The 20,036-nt window shown below is 29.8% G+C and overlaps 3 protein-coding genes and 1 non-coding gene across 5 annotated transcripts; 3 read left to right on the top strand and 1 right to left on the bottom strand.

The window, feature by feature from the left end:
* Positions 1-6,238: 6,238 nt before the first annotated feature.
* On the top strand, positions 6,239-12,200 carry LOC101490300 (putative multidrug resistance protein). Of its 2 annotated transcripts, XM_073368158.1 has the most exons (8): positions 6,239-6,366; positions 6,610-6,722; positions 7,025-7,079; positions 7,354-7,538; positions 7,845-8,302; positions 8,478-9,018; positions 9,450-11,386; positions 11,599-12,200. In XM_073368158.1, the coding sequence occupies exons 2-8, from the start codon at positions 6,639-6,641 to the stop codon at positions 11,966-11,968; spliced, it is 3,630 nt and encodes a 1,209-aa protein (XP_073224259.1). In that variant the 5' UTR covers positions 6,239-6,366; positions 6,610-6,638; the 3' UTR covers positions 11,969-12,200. The 2 variants fall into 2 exon arrangements, with proteins under 2 accessions (XP_073224259.1, XP_004502504.1); XM_004502447.4 differs by lacking the exon at positions 6,239-6,366 and having other exon boundaries at positions 6,441-6,722.
* Positions 12,201-13,405: 1,205 nt separating this feature from the next.
* Positions 13,406-17,660, top strand: LOC101507828 (protein ZINC INDUCED FACILITATOR 1-like). The gene is made up of 17 exons (XM_073368275.1): positions 13,406-13,676; positions 14,004-14,043; positions 14,461-14,522; positions 14,607-14,709; positions 14,809-14,911; positions 15,028-15,081; positions 15,165-15,227; positions 15,354-15,403; positions 15,516-15,591; positions 15,710-15,898; positions 16,035-16,122; positions 16,264-16,349; positions 16,437-16,544; positions 16,662-16,706; positions 16,784-16,872; positions 16,976-17,019; positions 17,304-17,660. Exons 1-17 carry the CDS (start codon positions 13,529-13,531, stop codon positions 17,414-17,416), a joined length of 1,461 nt encoding a protein of 486 aa, XP_073224376.1. The 5' UTR covers positions 13,406-13,528; the 3' UTR covers positions 17,417-17,660.
* A 174-nt stretch (positions 17,661-17,834) lies between these two features.
* Positions 17,835-19,642, bottom strand: LOC105852212 (glycosyl hydrolase 5 family protein-like). Its single transcript, XM_073369285.1, has 2 exons — positions 19,185-19,642; positions 17,835-18,608 (listed from the first exon to the last, which is right to left on the bottom strand). The coding sequence occupies exons 1-2, from the start codon at positions 19,574-19,576 to the stop codon at positions 18,587-18,589; spliced, it is 414 nt and encodes a 137-aa protein (XP_073225386.1). The 5' UTR covers positions 19,577-19,642; the 3' UTR covers positions 17,835-18,586.
* On the top strand, positions 18,076-18,271 carry LOC113786846 (U2 spliceosomal RNA). Its single transcript, XR_003473154.1, has one exon. It is a non-coding gene; the product is annotated as a U2 spliceosomal RNA (small nuclear RNA).
* Positions 19,643-20,036: the final 394 nt, after the last annotated feature.

The following is a 20,036-nucleotide window of genomic DNA, read 5'->3' on the forward strand; positions in this document are numbered from 1 at the left end:
TTGGAAAAAAAAAAATTTCTTTTTTTTTTTTTTTTTTTTTTTTTTTTTTTTTATCGAATTTGAAACTTAAATCTTTATACATGCTTTATACATGCTGTTGACCAAATTCCAACTTCCTTGTTTGCATCATTCACATGTATATAATAATAAATTTAAAAGTGATATTACTTTAATTAATATAATAAAATAATTATTATTATACAATAAAAATTATATTTTTTATAAAAAATAAATTACAATTATTAATATTTTAAAAATATTAAATATATTGAATATGTTTATATATAAAAAAATTTAAAATAATAACAATTTTACTAACGGGATTAATTCAGGATGAATATTAACATTCCAAAATCTACTCCGTGTTCTAGTTTTAATTTTAAGAGAATTATGCATCTGCACTCCTATCGAATCAAAGTAATTTTTTTGGGTCTAAATTGAGACGAATTACAGTGGGTAATCGTGGATAGATGCATATTGTGTTGCATCCCTACTTGGAGAAGAGGCTTTCAGTCATGTTGAATAGTTTTGTGGTCTCCGCATGTTTAATAAGAGTTCAAGAGTCAAGCTACACGTGATGTGGTTGGTGTCTGGTTCGGCAATATGGAAAAAATGAAATAACATGGTTTTTGGTTAGAAAGAGGAAACAATGGATGAACCGTTTATGAGAATTAAAATTCTTTTTTTATGGTTGTTTAAGGCATAGGCTAAAGGTTTTGTGTACAAGTAAAGTTAAATACGTGGTGTCTGGACTTTAGTTCTCCTCCTAATTAGGGGAGGGGCTTAAGATGATAATTTGTTTCTTCACAAATATTTGTGAAATTGTTCTACACAAAGAATTCCAATGTAGTAGATTTACTGATACAAAGTTTTCACCGTTGGTGCTGCATATATGGTTGTGTTGTGTGGACCATATGATGCCGTTTCTCTTCCTTTGTCCTACATTAGTAACCCTCCAATTAATGCTTGCAACTCGTTCTGTAGCTTTCAACAATGAGGACAACACCACCACACACCTCCCGGGTTTACATATCTGTCAGATCTTTTTCACGAGGCCTGGGGTTTTGACACGTGGACCAATTCATAACTGCCACCTCATTCTTACAATGGGAATCCTTCCCACAACCTCGTATTGTTCATGTCAAAATACTGGCATACCGTCCGTATCTGTGTTTGACCAAAATATTTTATTTTATATTTTTGTTCATTGTAGGACTATTTGATAAGAGAAATATAAACCGTATTTTTTAATGGTTTATTTATGATATTAATTTTTTAAAATTATTTTTCTCTCTTTTAATCAAATCAGCAACTAATATGAATACTGTCAGTTTATTTGCAAATACATTCTTTTTTATTTTAATAATTTTTAATTATATTATTTTTAATTGATGTAATTTTAATAATTTAAATAAATAAATGAATGCAGTTTTATTAATAATAAAGTCATATTTACAATTATAAATAATGTATTTTTTATAGGATATTGAATATGATGTCCATTTTTTTATATTCAAATAATATTATTCATTTGATAAAATAGTAAAGGAAAAATTACAATAACCAATAGTTGTTTATATATTATAGTTTATTAAAGAAATTTTACATTTATTTTTAGCAATTTACTTTGAAATTAAAAATTTACCTTCAAATTTATATTAAAAGTGAAATATAAAAAAATTATATTAAACGTCAATTTACTCATATATCTATTTTTACACTTCATATAACTTTAAATAAATATTGTGTGCATATAATATATATATATATATATATATATATAATATATTTTTATAATTTAAAATGTTACACTTTAAAAGAAAATACAGAATTGTTTTAATTTTTTCCTTCAGTTGCCGATCGCAATCTAGCAATGCGACGGTTAATAGATGATCACATTCTAGAGATGCGACCTTGTATATGACATTAATTTTTTTTTTGCTATTTAATAAATATTTATATTTATTGTTAATTATATTTATTATTATTTAATAAATTATAAATAATTAAAATATTTAAAAATTCAAAATACTATTATAAAAAAATATTAATAATAATAAATTTAATAATATTATAAAATTTAAAATTATTATTCTTTTTATTATTATTATAGTTAATATAAAGTAAATAGGATATATTCTATATATCCCTGCTCCTTTTTAATCGTTGTTTTAAAGAAATTTATGTATATTAAAGAAATCATTTAGTTTTTTACTATTTTTGATAAAATAATTTCATTCAATCTACTTCTCTTTTTCTATAATGAATAGTTGAAAATAATTTTGATAAAATAAAAATTTATTTATTTTACGATGAACGAACGTGATTTGTTTATTTTACATATATTTTTTTACGACGTTTAATGTTAATAATTATTATTTTTAATATTATTAATAGTTTATTATAGATATTAATTAAATTTGTGATCTGTTAATCACTTAATTCTCTAACTATCTCACACTCCCTAATTTTACTATCAAATTAAAAGATGATTCTAAATAAAAAAATAAAAAATAATAATTTAAACAAATTATTTTTATATTAATTAGATGTAGTTTCTAAATTATAAACATAAAATGAAATATAATATTTTAAAAATAAAAATAAAATATATAATATTAATTAGAATGTTCAATTAGATTAATAATAGTTAATCTTACAAGTATTTGTTAAAAATTTAAAATATGTGTTCCAACGTTTTAAATATTTAAAAATTATTATTTTTAAATAATTTTTATTTTTAAATAATTTTTATTTTTAATTTTTAACAAGTGCTCTGAAATCAATTAAATCTAAAAAGAATTATAATTGTTTTAATCATAAACAACACTTAAAAAAAAAGAGTGAGAGTTGTTATCTAAATTTACTGTTTCACGAGACCCAAAAAGAATTATAATTGTTTTAATCATAAACGAACTTTAAAGAAGAGTGAGAGTTGTTATCTAAATTTATTGTTTCCACAAATTTTAAAGAAACGTAGATGAGCATCCTAGGTGCAAAATAATATGAAACCGATGGAATAATTATTGATTAAATATCAATTGCAATTTTGGATGGTAAAATTGGGAATATAGAAAAAGGTCCATGGAAATTGTGGGTGTGGCATGCGTTATTGCACTTTTTGATTTAACCAAGGTCACACGGTTGGCCACTTGGATCCGTCCCTTAAACAATTAGTACTCCCTCCGTTGATAATGCATGATACATTTTTGTTCCTTTGAATATTGTATGATACTACCTCCGATTTTAAATTTAGAATTTTTTTATAGTAATGTTTTAGATTGACTCAACTTCAATCTAATTTCTTATGCTGATACAGTCCAACGACATAATCCAATCCAAAAGCAGGCAACTAAGGTTCTTGGGCACGACTATCAGACTTAGCGGCAACAGCTTCAAAGTATCAATTCTGTCAAATCTGCGTCTGTCTCTCTTCATATTGAGACTCCTTTCTGTATAAACAGTATCTTATTTATATTTGTCTTTTAAATAATAATGAATGTATTTAATGTTCAAAAAATGATACTAAGTGAGAATACATTTTACTACCTCCCACTCATTTTAAATAATTTATTTGAATTGTGTATAATTCTTAACAAAATAATTAATAGTGATGATTTTAATGAAATAACTAATTCTATTTATTTAAATATTCTTATTTATTATAATTTGTGGAGAGATTTAATTAATTGAAATTTAATAAATAAAAGTATATTAATAAAAAAAGTTATTGTAAATAAATAATTTGAGATAAAAAAAATAACAAATGAGATAATTATTATTAAATAATCGTTTTTAACTGAAATTTGATACATTTATTTTTAAGAATATTAAAAATATAAAATTAAAAGAATAAAAAATATTATTTTTACTAAATTACTCGTATGAAATAGTATTAGTATACTCACTATTATCATTAATACAAATTGTAAGATAGAAAACTACTCTATTTGACAATAAGTGTGGTTCTATTATCATTTTTTATGTGTGTCTAAAATCAATATTATTTACAATATTTAATTATTAATTTTTATATTATATTTTAATTATTAAAAATATTATTATTTTTTACATTGATCATAGTAAATTTCTTAATTTAATAATTTTAGGATACTATTTCAGTTTTAATTTTATATGAAATAGTATTATTATATATGTTACTTTTAATTTAGTGAATATAACTAACGGTATTAGTATTATTTTAATAAAATAATTATTATATTTTTTAATACGTATATAAAAATCTTATAATCATTATTATTATGAAATATAAAAAATAAAAGTAACATATATAAAATTTTATTAGATGATATAACTAAAAAGACTTAATTAATATTATATTTTGATATTTTTTATTTTAATATAACTTTTAAAAAAGAAATATTATCAAATATTCAAAGAAAACAAGTTAATAATTTAAATATAGAAAAAAATAAAAAATTGTGTAAATAATACTTTTAAATTATAAAAAATAAACTTAAAATTAATTTTTTATTTAAATAAATCATTCATGTAAAATGGAAGAATAAGTTACCACGTAGAAATGCAAACTTTTTTTCTTACAATTTTCTTTTGGCAACTTTAATTATTCATGTAGACTTGGTCTACTTGGATACCATACACCAGACCACCTTGGAAACACCATTTGTACGGAATGTGTATTTGTTCTACACCCTGCTCCATCGCCATTATCACTGTCCTTTACCATAAGTACTAGTATCTTTTTAACAGAGAAATAAATTGTTTTATGCCTACAAGTTTCAAAAGCTACGACTTTTATGATTATTTTTAATTTAAATTCTTTTAAATAATCAATACAAGTTTGTACTTAAATATAAGAAAAAAGAAATACACTATCCATTTTCTAATACATGTCGTTATTGAAGAAAAATATTATTCATTTCACATCACATTTTAATAGTTTAAAGTTACGATGTGTTAATTTTTATCTTTGTTTGTCATTAATTATATTTCAGTTTTTCTATAAAATAATAAAATAATTGTTCTCTCAAATGCAGATTAATAAATAATTAAAAAGAATTTATAGAGTTATGTGCACGACCAAGAAAAATTTATTTGAAATGTTTTTCAAAATTTATTAATATATTTGCATTGAAAATATTTTTTTTAGAAATTCATTGAGAGTAATGATAAGAGAGATTCAATAAATAAAGGAGACGAAATCAAATATAAAGGCAGTCAAATTTTTTTTTTGTCAAACCAGCTTATCTTTGGTACTGGAAAAACTCTAAAAATAACATGTATTAAGAAATGGAGGGAGTATATTTTTGGGTCTAGAAAAATTTAATTAATTTTATGCAATTTATTATTTAGTGATATTTTTCTCAACATATATTTCAATAGAACATACAAATTTAATAAACAAAAGGATAGTTGCAAAATATAATTATTTTTTGATTACATAAAAAAAAAAAAATTAGATGAGGTTATATAACTAATTTTTTATGGAGGTTACTAACTATTTTTAATATATGAGTTTTATTTATTTTTTTTATAAAAATATATATAGCTACTTATTTTATTTATAAATACCGAAGAAATTTCGGTATAACCCAAATGGGACCCAACCTTAGAGGCCCACTTTACAAGGTCAAACTTATAGCCCCAATATCTAAGTCCAAAAGCTGATACTTTCACAACTTGCTGACTGAGTTCATATAACATTTTTTATTAAAAAAATTGAATTTTAATTTGAATTTTTGACAATTCTTTTGAATTTCTAAAAACTTCAAAATTTAAGTTTTTTTTTTTTTTTTTTTTAAATGAAAATGGTATCAAGTTAATGCTTTGTAGATAGACCTTAGCAGGCTGGTTTTGTCCTGGTGCTCGGTTCACTTTTCAGTTGATGTTATAGAGTTGTTTTTTTTCGTGGTGGACATTTGTGTTTCATTTTACTCTATAATGCCAAATTTTCATCCTTATGTTTTTGGTTTTAAGGTCCAGTAATATATTCCCATAAGAATGTGATTCTGTTGCACGTCACTTACTGAGATTTGATTACATTAATCATTAATGTTACATATAATATATTAATAATTGATAGTATACAGTTTAATGTATAAGACATCATGTCATCCAATAACAATCAGAGTCCTAATTTTCTATTACATTAGATGGGCCCAATGATTATGATTAGACATTAATCCTCAACGTTATCTTTCACGTCGTTCTTGTATATGGACATTGTTATCAAATTGCATAGTAACGCCAAATAAAACATAACCAACAACTAGAACTAGAAGAATGCCTTGTTCAAATTGTAATGTCTCATGTTATGACAACAAATGAAGAATACTACATGATTAGCAACACATGTGCCGGCCAATGACTTCATCTATTACGCATGTAATGTATCTCAATCCATTTGGCAATAATATTGGCATTATATATAATATTCACGACGCAAACAAAACTATATTTTTAAATTATAATAAGGTGTGCAGGAAAGGACATTAATTAGGAATTATAAAACATAGATAGAATTACAAGTAGTAATTACTTGTGATGTTAAGGATATGGGAAGTAAAGGTGGATTTTTGCGTTATGCAGATGGTGTTGACAAGTTTCTATTACTGTTTGGGACTTTAGGTTGTATTGGAGATGGCATACAAACCCCAATGACTATGCTTGTTCTTGGCAGTTTGATAGATGATTATGCTAGTGGATCTCAACATACTATCTCCATTCACACAATCAATAAGGTAGTTAATTAATCAGTGAAACCTCTCATTCAATGTTAATATTCAAATCATCAATACTAAAACAAAACCATTCTAGTTTTAGTAGTAGTTAACATACACTAATAACAATAAGGTTAATGCAAAATTTTCATTCTTTATCTGTTATATAATTGTGCGTCTATCTAAGTTCAAAGTTGTGATTTCATTATTCTTGTTGCTAGTAGTAGTTATGATGACGTTCATTTTATTTTTATTTTTTTATTTATTTCTAAATTTAATTTACTCAAAAACATATGACAAAATTATGTTCATCATTCTTTCAGTATGCTCTCAGGCTACTAGGTGTTGCCATTGGGGTTGCTTTATCTGCCTTTATTGGTACGTACTGCTGCAATGCAATTCTTGCTATTTGTTTCCATTTTTGGGCACGTTAAGAAGTGGATATCATTATTTGAATCTATGAATTGACAATCACTCAGATGCATATATCAGCATCACTTTAACCAATTTTAGTCATGTTCAGTAAGCAAAAAAAGAAAGCAATATAGCTTCTTATGTTTAACTGCATATAATTGTGCATCTAATTTATTTATTCTAAACATTTGAAGACTATAATATTGATTCCAATAGAGTGCATGGTATTATCTTGCAGTAGGAGTATGCTGGACAAGAACTGCAGAAAGACAAACTTCTCGGATGAGAATTGAATATCTTAAATCAATTCTCAGACAAGAAGTTGGTTTCTTTGACAAGCAAAGTGACTCTTCCACAACCTTCCAAGTAATCGCCACCATAACTTCTGATGCTCAAACAATCCAAGACACAATGTCTGAAAAGGTATATTTAAGTTTTAGAACCTTTCTTCTCCTTAAGTCTTTTGTGCTAAAGTAAATTGACCATATTTGGATATACAACTCAAATAAACATGTATAGCATAAGTGCTCATGTATGTGCTATTTCTATAATAAAAGAAAGAAAGTCAAAGTAGTATCATTAGCTATCCTGAAAAACATATAGAAATAAAGTGATAAAAGTGTGAGAACATGTCATAAGCTCTAACAAATAGACTGAAAAGTGTTTATGCCTGTAGATAAGCTCAAATAAGTTAATTCAAACTGACCATTTGTATTTTCTTTGTCTCAGGTACCTAGTTGTCTGGTTCACCTCTCAGCATTTTTCTCTAGCTTTATAGTTGCACTCTTCCTCTCATGGAGACTCGCAGTAGCTGCTTTTCCATTTTCAATTATGATGATCATGCCAGCACTCATATTTGGGAAGGTTATGAAAGAGCTGGGTGGTAAAATGAAGGATGCATTCGGAGTTGCTGGTAGCATAGCAGAACAAGCAATCTCATCGGTTCGCACTGTTTATTCATATGTAGGTGAGAAGCAAACACTTAAAAGGTTCAGCTCTGCTCTTGAAACATGTATGCTGCTTGGCATAAAACAAGGTCAAACAAAGGGAGTGGTTATTGGAAGTATTGGGTTGCTATATGCTACTTGGGCATTCCAAACTTGGGTTGGGAGTGTTCTTGTCAGAACCAAAGGAGAAAAGGGTGGCCATGTGTTTTGTGCTGAAATATGTATCATTTGGGGAGGATTGTGAGTATCTTCACCATGTTTTCCCTTTTGTTTCAATTTTGTTTCCAAGTGCAATTAAGCCTAGATAGTTTTGTGTGCATGAAATAAAATTAATATTGTCATGGAGAAAAATGTGCTTCTCTTATCCATGGAACTTCATTTGCCACAACTATTGACTTCAATTTACTATATGCAGGTCTCTGATGAGTGCACTTCCAAATCTGGCTTCCATATTAGAGGCGACCGTAGCTGCTACCCGGATTTTTGAGATGATTGATAGAAAGGCAACCATAAACTCTACCAAAGAAAAAGGTAAGATTTTGAATCATGCCAGAGGAGAGATTACATTTAAAGAGGTTGAGTTTAGTTACCCTTCAAGGCCAGATACACTGATTCTCCAAGGACTCAACCTTAAAGTTCAGGCAGGTAAAACAGTAGGCCTAGTTGGAGGAAGTGGTTCTGGAAAATCTACTACAATCTCTTTGCTGGAAAGATTCTATGATCCTACATGTGGTGAGATATTGCTTGATGGACATGATATAAAGAGACTAAACCTTAAGTGGTTTAGGTCTTTGATAGGATTGGTAAATCAAGAGCCAATTCTGTTTGCAACATCCATAAGAGAGAACATTCTATTTGGCAAGGAAGGAGCTTCAATAGAAGATGTCACAAAAGCAGCAAAAGCTGCGAATGCACATGATTTCATCATTAAACTTCCTAATGGATATGAAACTCAAGTAAGCTATGAGCCCTATCCCATTCCAGTCACACTTGCTATATTTGATTTTCACATTTTATTTTAAGATTTCACAAATATACCACTTTTTGCTTTTAGTCTCGATAAAATTTGTTAATGTTGGAATTAGTCTTTGTAATATGTACGGAATTTGATTTTAGTCTCTTAACTACAGGCTTCATATGGACTAATATGAATCTTAGATATATATTACTGTGATTAGTTTCAACATGAACAAATTTTACATTTACAGAGACTAAAGCAAAAAAAAAAAGAATAAAAAGTAAAAGGTTGAATATTTGTAAGGATCATTTTTACTTTTTTTTTACCGTGACTAAAACAAAAAATTATATATTTTCAAAGACTAAAACATATTTAGCAAGATCTCATACAATAACTTCATAGCTTAGAATATTGTACTTTGTTGTTCAGGTAGGACAACTAGGAGCTCAGTTGTCTGGAGGGCAAAAGCAAAGGATTGCTATTGCAAGGGCTTTAATAAGAGACCCTAAAATCCTACTACTTGATGAAGCCACTAGTGCTTTGGATTCACAGTCTGAAAGAGTAGTACAAGATGCCCTTGACTTGGCTTCTAGAGGCAGAACAACAATCATCATAGCTCATCGCCTGTCGACAATTCGTAAAGCTGATTCAATAGTAGTTCTTCAATCAGGAAAGGTGGTTGAATGTGGTTCTCACAATGAACTACTCCAATTAAACAATGGACAGGGTGGGATTTACAGAAAAATGCTACATATGCAACAAACAACAGGTCAAAATGAAAATGCACAGCATCAAATAAACAAGAGCCCCCATGCAATGGAAAATCTAACAAGTTCAAACTCAAGCTGGCATAGCACTCCAATTCATCATGCATTTAGCCCTGCACAACCATTTAGCCCTATATACTCAATCAGTGTTATAGAGTCTAGCTTTGACGACTACAGCAGTGAAAACTTGGAGAAACCTTACCGTTCAAACATCTCTCACTGGCGTTTACTGCAAATGAATGCTCCTGAATGGAAGCATGCTTTGCTTGGATGTTTAGGTGCCATTGGTTCAGGAATATGCCAGCCAATTTATTCCTATTGCTTAGGAATAGTTGCATCTGTCTACTTCATAAATGATAACTCTCTCATCAAATCAAAAATCAGGTTATACTCATCCATCTTCTGCTGTATAGCTGTCATGAACTTTATCTCAGGCCTTATTCAACATCACAATTTTTCCATCATGGGAGAGCGTTTGCTGAAAAGGGTGCGAGAGAATTTGCTAGAGAAGGTGTTGACCTTTGAGATAGGATGGTTTGATCAAGAGGAGAACACAAGTGCAGCAATCTGTGCACGTTTGGCAACCGAAGCGAACTTGGTTCGATCCCTCGTTGCAGAACGAATGTCGTTGTTAGTTCAGGTTTCCGTCACTGCTTCTCTGGCTTTTGTACTTGGTTTAATCGTTACATGGAGGGTGGCTATTGTCATGATTGCTTTGCAGCCTTTGGTCATTGTATGTCTCTATTCAAAAACCATTCTCATGAAGAATATGTCAGGCAAAGCAAAAAGTGCTCAAAGAGAGGCTAGTCAATTAGCAATGGAAGCTACTACCAACCACAGGACTATTGCTGCATTCTCATCTGAGAAAAGGATGCTAAGTTTGTTCATAACTGCTATGGATGGTCCCAAGATGGAAAGCATCAAGCAATCATGGATCTCAGGTTCCATATTGTCTGTCTCACAATTCATAACAACAGCATCTATAGCTTTGATTTTTTGGTATGGAGGCATATTATTACATCAAAAACAAGTGGAATCAAAGAATCTGTTGCAAGTTTTCCTCATTTTGATGGGCACAGGCAAACAAATTGCTGACACAGGAAGCATGAGTTCTGACATAGCTAAAAGTGGAAGAGCCATTAGTTCAGTATTTGCAATACTGGATAGGAAAACTCAGATTGAACCAGATGATACTAGACACACAAAATTCAAAAAGACCGTGAAGGGTGATATAAAACTGAAAGATGTGTTTTTCTCATACCCTGCAAGACAAGATCAAATGATTCTCAAGGGCCTAAGTCTTGAGATTGAAGCTGGCAAAACAGTAGCATTAGTGGGACAAAGTGGCTCAGGAAAGTCCACCATCATTGGCTTAATTGAAAGATTTTATGATCCTACTAAGGGATCCATATTCATAGACAATTGTGACATCAAGGAACTTCATTTGAGAAGTTTGAGATCACATATTGCACTGGTAAGTCAGGAGCCTACCCTCTTTGCAGGAACCATACGTGACAACATTGTATATGGGAAGGAAGATGCATCAGAGAGTGAAATAAGAAAGGCGGCACGTCTTGCAAATGCTCATGACTTTATAAGGTGCATACACTCTCTATTCCTCTCAATAGTATGATTATTAGTTAAATGTTATCCATGTAAGTAAAATCACAAATGTTCAACTTTATTAAAAAAATACAAAAGTTGAACTATTATTGATTTCATTGTGACTGAAACTATATGTTCCTCTAAGATTAACATAGAAAACAAAAGTGAGTTGATTTCAGTTACATGAGAAACTTTGTGTGATGCAGTTCAATGAGAGATGGGTATGATACATACTGTGGAGAAAGAGGAGTGCAGCTATCAGGAGGGCAGAAGCAGAGAATAGCAATAGCTAGAGCAATGTTGAAGAACCCATCAATTCTTCTCTTAGATGAAGCAACAAGTGCTCTTGACAGTGTGTCAGAGAATCTAGTACAGGAGGCTTTGGAGAAAATTATGGTTGGAAGAACATGTGTAGTTATAGCTCACCGTTTGTCAACAATACAAAATGTTGATTCCATAGCTGTAATTAAAAATGGGAAGCTTGTGGAACAAGGATCTCATTCACAGTTACTGAATGCTAGATCAAATGGAATTTATTACTCTTTGATTAGGCTACAACAGAGCCACTCAACTTGATATGCAATGAACAATTAGTTAGTATATCAGTTTCTGGTGATGATTATTACTGTTTGGGGACCAATTTGGTAGCCATGGTTAATCTTGGGTTTCACTTTTCTGATCTATTGAGTATTCTCACACGTGGTGGGGTAAATCTGGCTGTCTGACAATAGTGAGTCTTTTTTGTCATATGAGGACAGTTTTGAAATGATTGGCCACTTTATAATATTGACCTCCCAATTAGTCTGCAGTTGTTGTGACCATTCCACTTTATAATTTTCTATTTAGTTTTTATCTTTTACCTTGAATTGGATCAGTTCATCAACACTCCTACTTAATGCTGTTTTGACAAGAACAGAAATTGTGACACCACCAATGATTCACCTACTTTACAATCAACCCCACCTAGCAATCATCGATACGTACCTCAAATAATCATCTGTCTTCAATTTTTTTTTTTTTTTTTTAACTTTATTTATTTGTCACTTTAACTTTATTTATTTGTCACATAAAATTTCGTAATAAAATAATTGATTAACACGGTTCAAATACCACCATTTATTACATTTACTAGATGGTTAATGAATATTAACAAATATTGAAACTTACATCAATTGAATATAATTAATCACAAATTAAAACGTGATTAACCACAATTCCAAAATGCTTATATTTATATGTAATTGAACATTTGAAAACTGTAGTTATATTCAAATTTGTGATTAATTACATTTACTTAATAAAGTGTAGAAGTGCTAAGTTAAAAGTGTGGGGTAAAAAAAAGACATTATTAAATGCTTTATTGTGGTGTGTAAAACAGTTATCACATTAATCATAGGCTAAATATCATCTTTGGTCTCTTAATTTAATTTCAGTTAACGTTTTAGTCTTTATCTTTTTTTTTTCTTCCCAATTTGGTTTTTTATTTAAATTTTAAGTGACAATTTGATCATTTATGTTTTAAAATGTCAATTATCCTTATTTTTTGCAAAAAATTCAAAAAATTAATCAAAAATTTCAAACAAAACCCATAAAATTAATTATCATCCTCAATATAATGCAATTTCATCAAATTCACAACTTAAATCTTTAAATAAATTTATATTTTCATCTCTAACAACATCAAATAAAGAATGACAAATATGAGTTTATTTGAATATTTGAGTTACGAATTTGATGAAATTTATTTTATATTAAAGAATATAATTAATTTTATGGATTTTGTTCGAAAATTTTGATGAATTTTTGTAAAAAAAGGATAACATTGTTAACATTTTAAAACATAAAATATCAAATTATCATTTAAAATTTAAATAAAAGACCAAATAAAATAAAATAAAAAATAAAGGACTAGAACATTAAGTAAAATTAAACTTTATTCGTATTACAAACTCCATCATAGTTGGAGTAAAATGATACATACATGCATATATATATATATATTAATTATTTTGTTATGATATACCTTATCGGTACGAGAGCAAGTAGCTTTGATTTTATGCTTCATGCAGTCTAGAAGTGCCAAAACCATTGTCTTTTGTATCTCTCAGTAGTCTGAAGTAAGGTTTTCTAAAAAAAATGGAAGAGGAGAATTTTGGACAACCATTGTTGAAGAAACAGTATTATGATAATTGTCCTGGTTGTAAGGTGGAACAAGCCAAAGAGCTGGGAACAGATGTTTCCATTCGAAATCTTTCTTATATATGGATCACCATTTTATGTGGCAGTAAGCATTGAACTGTTTTCTACTTTTGCATCTGTTCTAACTTCTAACAAACTCTTTTAAGTTGATTCTGAGTGCTAACTTTGTTAATAATTTTTGTATACTAATTTTGATTCAGAAAACTTGTCTCCCCTTGTTTTATGACTGCAACAAAGCTAATACTTTTTGAAAGATTCATTATTTTTTAGGCCAAATTTGGATAACTAGTATTTTTCAACTGCAACAAATCTAAGTTCATCATTGTTTTTTTTTTCCTTTGAGATTTTGTCTATGAGGATCAAAACAGCTTCTATATTAACCCCTGATGTGTTTTTCATTTATCCTGCACAGCGCTGCCGGTAGCTTCACTCTTTCCTTTCGTTTATTTCATGATGAGTTTAACATTTTTACTGGAATATATTGTTACCTCCCTCATATGTAGTGCAGCTCTGAGTTTAAGTATTTGTGTTATTTGAGCCATTTTTAAATGGGAAATTTGATTATATAATTCAAGTGTTGTAAGTTTGGCCAGTGAGGACCTTGGTATGATGTGATCACTTCAAATTTCAATTGAGAATTGATATAAAATTCTCAAGGCATTAATCATCTGAAATGGTTCTTCAAAATACAAAATTCTATTCATTGTTTTTCCTCAACATAACAATTTATGATCTCTTGTGCAGGATAGTTTAGATTTTAACAGATAACTGTAAACTTTTGTTGATAATTGACCTCAGTTATAGCTGCACATATATACATCCTTAATAATGTAACATTTAAGATAACATATAGTACATGTTCATTTTCAGGTAAAGGATTTCAATATTGCAGAAAGTGAGGAAGATATAAGTGCCTATGCTGGTTATGTGGGTAAGATTTCTTTTCATATTTCCATTCTTTGATGTCTTCTACCTCATTTATACTAATCATTATAGGACTGCGAAAACGTTGCAGGATCTTCATTCATGCTTGGCAGATCTTTGACATCTATATTATGGGGTATAATATCTGATCGCTATGGTAGAAAACCTGTTATAATTATAGGAGTTATCACAGTGTAAGTATATATGTCACATGAATTCATGCTTTCCCTTGCCTTCTAGCTATATACTATATTTTTTTTCCCATAACAGCAACGGTACCTGTTTGATTTCAGTGTCGTTTTCAACACGTTGTTTGGTCTTAGCACAAATCTATGGATGGCTATCAGTGTGAGATTTCTTCTTGGAAGTTTAAATGGTCTGATTGGACCAGTAAAGGTACTTATCAGTTTAATGTTAAAAGTTTGAATTTGTGTCATTTTATGGTTCTATGTTATTCTAAGTAACTCTAGTTTCCATTAATATATGTAAGCTACAACCTTTTGTATTAACAGGCTTATGCAACTGAAATTTTTAGCGAAGAGAAACAAGCTTTAGGACTCTCAACAGTATGCCTCATTAACCTTTGTCTACTATCATATCTTAGAAGCACATGTCCATTAAAAAAATTCAAAGTTTGATCTCATTTCAGGTTGTTGCAGCTTGGGGAGTAGGTTTAGTCATTGGTCCTGCATTGGGAGGTTATTTGGCTCAGGTGAGAAAGCTTATGCTTGAAATTCAATTCAAATTGGGGATTGGTTTTGAAACCCTTCTGCAATATTTAAACAAAGATTCTTGAGTCTATCATTGCTTTAGTACTTTGTGAAATTTTGTACCACAGCCAGCATTGAAATACCCACATCTATTTCCAAAGGATTCCTTTTGGGATAAGTAAGTAGATTTTTATTTGTAACTTGATTTTCTTTTCCTTTACTCTTAAAATTTCTTTTATACTTTGTTGTTGTGCTGAGTTTCATTTGTCAAATCATAAATCTCCTCTCAGGTTTCCATATTTCTTGCCTTGCTTTGTAATATCAGCTTTTGCATTTGTAGTAGCAATTGCCTGCATTTGGCTACCGGTATGTATCTTAAGTTCCTCAACCATATACATTTTTCCCCTCTTCATGTTGTGTGACTATATATAACATACAGAGTCACTTTCAGTAGAACTGTTTTAAGATATCTGCATCACTGCAGGAAACACTTCACTACCACAATGGCAGCAAAGAGTCCACTGACATTGTGGAAGCTGCAGAAGTTGGAAGCAGTGAGACTGCCAAAGACAAGATGATCCAAAAAGATGAAAGTATCTTCTTAAATTGGCCTTTAATGTCATCTATTATAGTTTACAGTGTTTTCTCTCTTCATGATATTGCTTATCAAGAGGTAATATTCTTTTTCATGATTTTGCTGTTTTGACCCTCTGCTGCATATTAATTTATTCATACATTTATTGTTGTGTTCTATAAACTGATATTTCATTAAATTGGTATATGCCAACACTATTTTACCCATTAACTAGGTTTTTTCATTATGGGCTGTCAGTCCACGAAGCTTGGGCGGTTTGAACTTTACAACTAATGATGTCGGTAATGTTCTTGCAATATCAGGTACATTTTTCACATCTCTGATTCTCTAGGCATTTATTAATTTTGGACAACATGTTGTGTTAAATATTATATATTCTGGATCTAATGTTTCTTACTTAATAGATATGCTGCTTAATTACTGATTTTTTCTGTACCATTCAGGTATTGGTATTATAGTTTACCAGCTTGCCCTGTATCCATCAGTTCAAAAAGCTTGTGGACCTGTTAACCTTGCTCGCATCACAGGGGTTAGCTTTAACCCTATATGGCAATTACTGTGATTTAAATGTTAGTTTATTTGAAATATGTCTTGTTATTTTTGGCATGATATGTAGGCATTATCCATACCCCTCTTGCAAAGTTATCCCTTCATGACACTTCTGTCTGGCTCAACATTGTACCTTGTGATAAATATTGCATCCATTCTGAAGTTTCTTATGTCTGTAAGTGGACATTTCTCTTTATATAACCAATCTTTCATGAACGATATTGAGGGTGTAAATGTATTGAATTGGTTTAATTATAAACTTGCTTGACGTGTTCTTTTTGCTGGACTTTAGGAGACAATTGCAACTGGTTTATTCCTTCTGCAAAATAGAGCTGTGGTAAAAAATAATTCCCTTGCATTAGCTATCATTTCCTTAAGAAAATTGAGATCATATATTTTTTTAATGGTATACAGGAACAACATCAAAGAGGGGCAGCTAATGGCTTTGCAATGACTGCTATGTCAGCATTCAAAACAATCGGTCCTGCTGGAGGCGGTGCATTGTGAGTTTCACTTTGATTTATTTAGCTTTCCTGACTTATGAGCCATTCTTAAAAACTTGAAAACTTATATCCATTTTTCTTATTCTGCTTTTGGTTAATGCAGATTAGCATGGTCACAAAAGCGGTTAAATGCTTCTTTCCTCCCAGGTATGATGCTCAGCTTAATTAATCTAACTGTCTACTTTTAGCTGAATTGGTTTTACTTAATATGAAAGAACATAACTATGCCCTTTGTTTATTATTAGAACCATTAGAATAACAAGTTTGAATGCTTGTTTTAATCTTTTCATCAGTGTCTATTTTTATTGGTGGATAGGATGGTTGTGGTCTTATAGTAAGTACATGACTCAGAGGGTTTCATTCACAATAGGAACATGGTTTCTTTTACTAGCTATATTACAGGAAGTTCACTATTTTATGTATAACTGTAGGCACCCATATGGTCTTCTTTGTCATGAATGTTGTTGAAGGACTTGGAGTACTTTTGATGTTCAAACCATTCTTGGGTGTAAAGAAGGAAAAACCAATGGAGCAGTTACAGTGATATCAATACATTTTGGATGGTATATCGATCTTTGAGATTTAGTATGAATGAATGCATATGGACATAATTGCGTTTTAAGTAGATTTTAATGATTGAGTTTCATAAATGTATAATGTATTTGAATATTTGATATGTACTAATACAAAACAATGTATATCTTACTGTATGCTCTTTGAATTTCAAAGTGAAAAATAAGTAAAATTATGTTGGAAAAAGATTAATTATAGCATTAGCTCGTTTAATCTGTGAATGTGTTTATGCGAGTCAGGATAGCTTTTCCAGAGTTCTGCCTCTTCTGAAGCAGAAAATGGATAAGTTTTGCCTCCCCGTATCGTGATTATAGCAAGAGCATTGGAATTATTCAATCTCAAGAAGTACAGCCCTTGGTTTGCAGTGATCCTAAATTGCCAACTAAATATACGTAGAAAAGAAGTATTTATAACACATTGGAAGGAAATGAGAGTGTAGAGATCTGCAGCTTATTCTGATACATTAGTAAATTGAGTTAAAACAATTTGCAGTTTTGAAACTTCACGTTCCAAGTAAAGAATGGGAATTATAGCCTCCAAGTTATTGCATAAAAGTCCCACATTGGAGATTTAATAAAGCAACATAATACATGGCATATATAAAATGTGCAGCGAGCTTAGTACAAACTCATACCTTTCTCGGCCTTTTGGCTAAGATCAAGTGTAGTATCTGTTCTTATCAGTTTAATATCTGATATGTGAACCAATGGTTCACACGATATTAAATTAATTTGTTGAGGGGGAGATTTCACTACAATAGCTTGCTATTGGATTTCTCAAGTGTTGCTTATGTGTTGCACTACAACATGAGCTAGGCGCACCCCACCAAATCTAGTTAACTTTTTTGATTGATAGACTAAAATATTTTCAAATTATGAATTTGAATAGTTATTTTATTTAACATAACTTTGGACAATTTTCAGTTCAATATCCTTGGACTCTCAAAGGCATTTGCCATTATTGGTGACCCCTGAGCATGTTGTTCCAAGTTTAGCTTCTTTTCCTTCTGTACCTTTGACTAAGAGTTTCTTTTGGGCTGTGTATTCCAACCATCTAAAACAAGGTCCCAACTTCAATGGATCAACCAATAACTTTCTTAAGATGCAAAAACCACTCAATGGGTGGAAAATCACTAAATGATTTAGCTTGTGATAAGCCTGCTCCTGCATGTCAAGGTTGGATAAAAAATACATTATATACTTTAATATTTATGAGTTGCTTCAAGGTTGGATCAATCATCATACTAGTAGTATAACGGATCTAAATCTTCTCACGTTGAAACCAACATAAAGGAGAGGGAGAGACTGTTCAAGGGTAGATAAAGATTTTTCATGATAAAACACAATTTGTTTATTTACGTATGTGATAATGTCTCTATTTATCTTATTTTATATTTTTATATATAAGACAAAAGCATATCAACCCAAAAATTTTAATAGTAAAAAAGTGAAATCTGAAATATATATTTTGTATATGTGGTTTTTTTTTTTTTTTTTATAAAAAAAACTAATGACAAATAAGTTTTTGTTTATTGCCAAAAGCAATTTTTTAATAGCCTTATCCTTAAGTCACTATTAAATAAAAGAAATCTTTCATACTAATTGTTTTTCTAGTGCTTATCGCATTTTCTCATTTGCTAGTTATATAATAATATAAAGTATTCCTCCCGACCTTGGATATAAGGAAAAAAAGTATGCACATTTGATTTAGTATAAAAATAATTTATTTGGTTATTATACCTTGAAAAGGGAGTTGAATTCCTAACCTTGCTCCAATTCCAATTGAGAATACCAAAACTCTGATCAGCAGCAACAACCCCTTCTCTAATGTAAAAACCTCCAAAAAGTGTCCACGAGGCCCAATCCAAATCAAGTTCAGCTGCCACTGCCATAAAACAGTTGAGGAACTTGTTTTGGTTCATAAAGTTCCTCGTGACTTGTTCACACACTTGATTTGGATTTCCTAATGTCCATGATTGAGTGTCACCAAAGCTATACCAATGCTCCTCAAATACTAGTTTCCCATTGAATGATAAGTCTGTGTCAAAATTTAGGCCAGAGAGAATGACAAGAACATTCGGATTTGCACCATGCACGGCTTCTGCTGCATAGTCAAAACAATGTATAATCATTAATTCCCATCAAGGCTATATTCTTATTTAACCATTGTTCTAAAAATTTAAAATAACATTCTTTATTACTTTGTCGTGTATGCTTTTATTTTAACCTAATTAACTTTCTTTTACAAAAACCTTATTAACTAACATAGATTATTATAGACACATAAATATTAAAGAATTGTTGAAAATTTTAAAAAATTAAGACTTTAATTATATCATAAATTTTTATTTTGCTACTTAAACTTTTGTTTTGTTGGAAATTCACTCCAACATTTCTAAAACATCACACGGACGGAAATTTCAATGCTTTATAACATTACATATTTAATTAAATAGACATCTAAAAAAAAATGTTATTTTTGTCTATTTAGAAAAAATCTAGATAATGTAGACTTTATGTAGGTTATATCAAAGATCTCTATTGATCTATTTGATTATTTTCATCTTTATTACTGTAAAGGTATTTACAATT

Source organism: Cicer arietinum, chromosome 5 (genome assembly GCF_000331145.2).
Source record: "Cicer arietinum cultivar CDC Frontier isolate Library 1 chromosome 5, Cicar.CDCFrontier_v2.0, whole genome shotgun sequence".
Taxonomy (NCBI): domain Eukaryota; kingdom Viridiplantae; phylum Streptophyta; class Magnoliopsida; order Fabales; family Fabaceae; genus Cicer; species Cicer arietinum.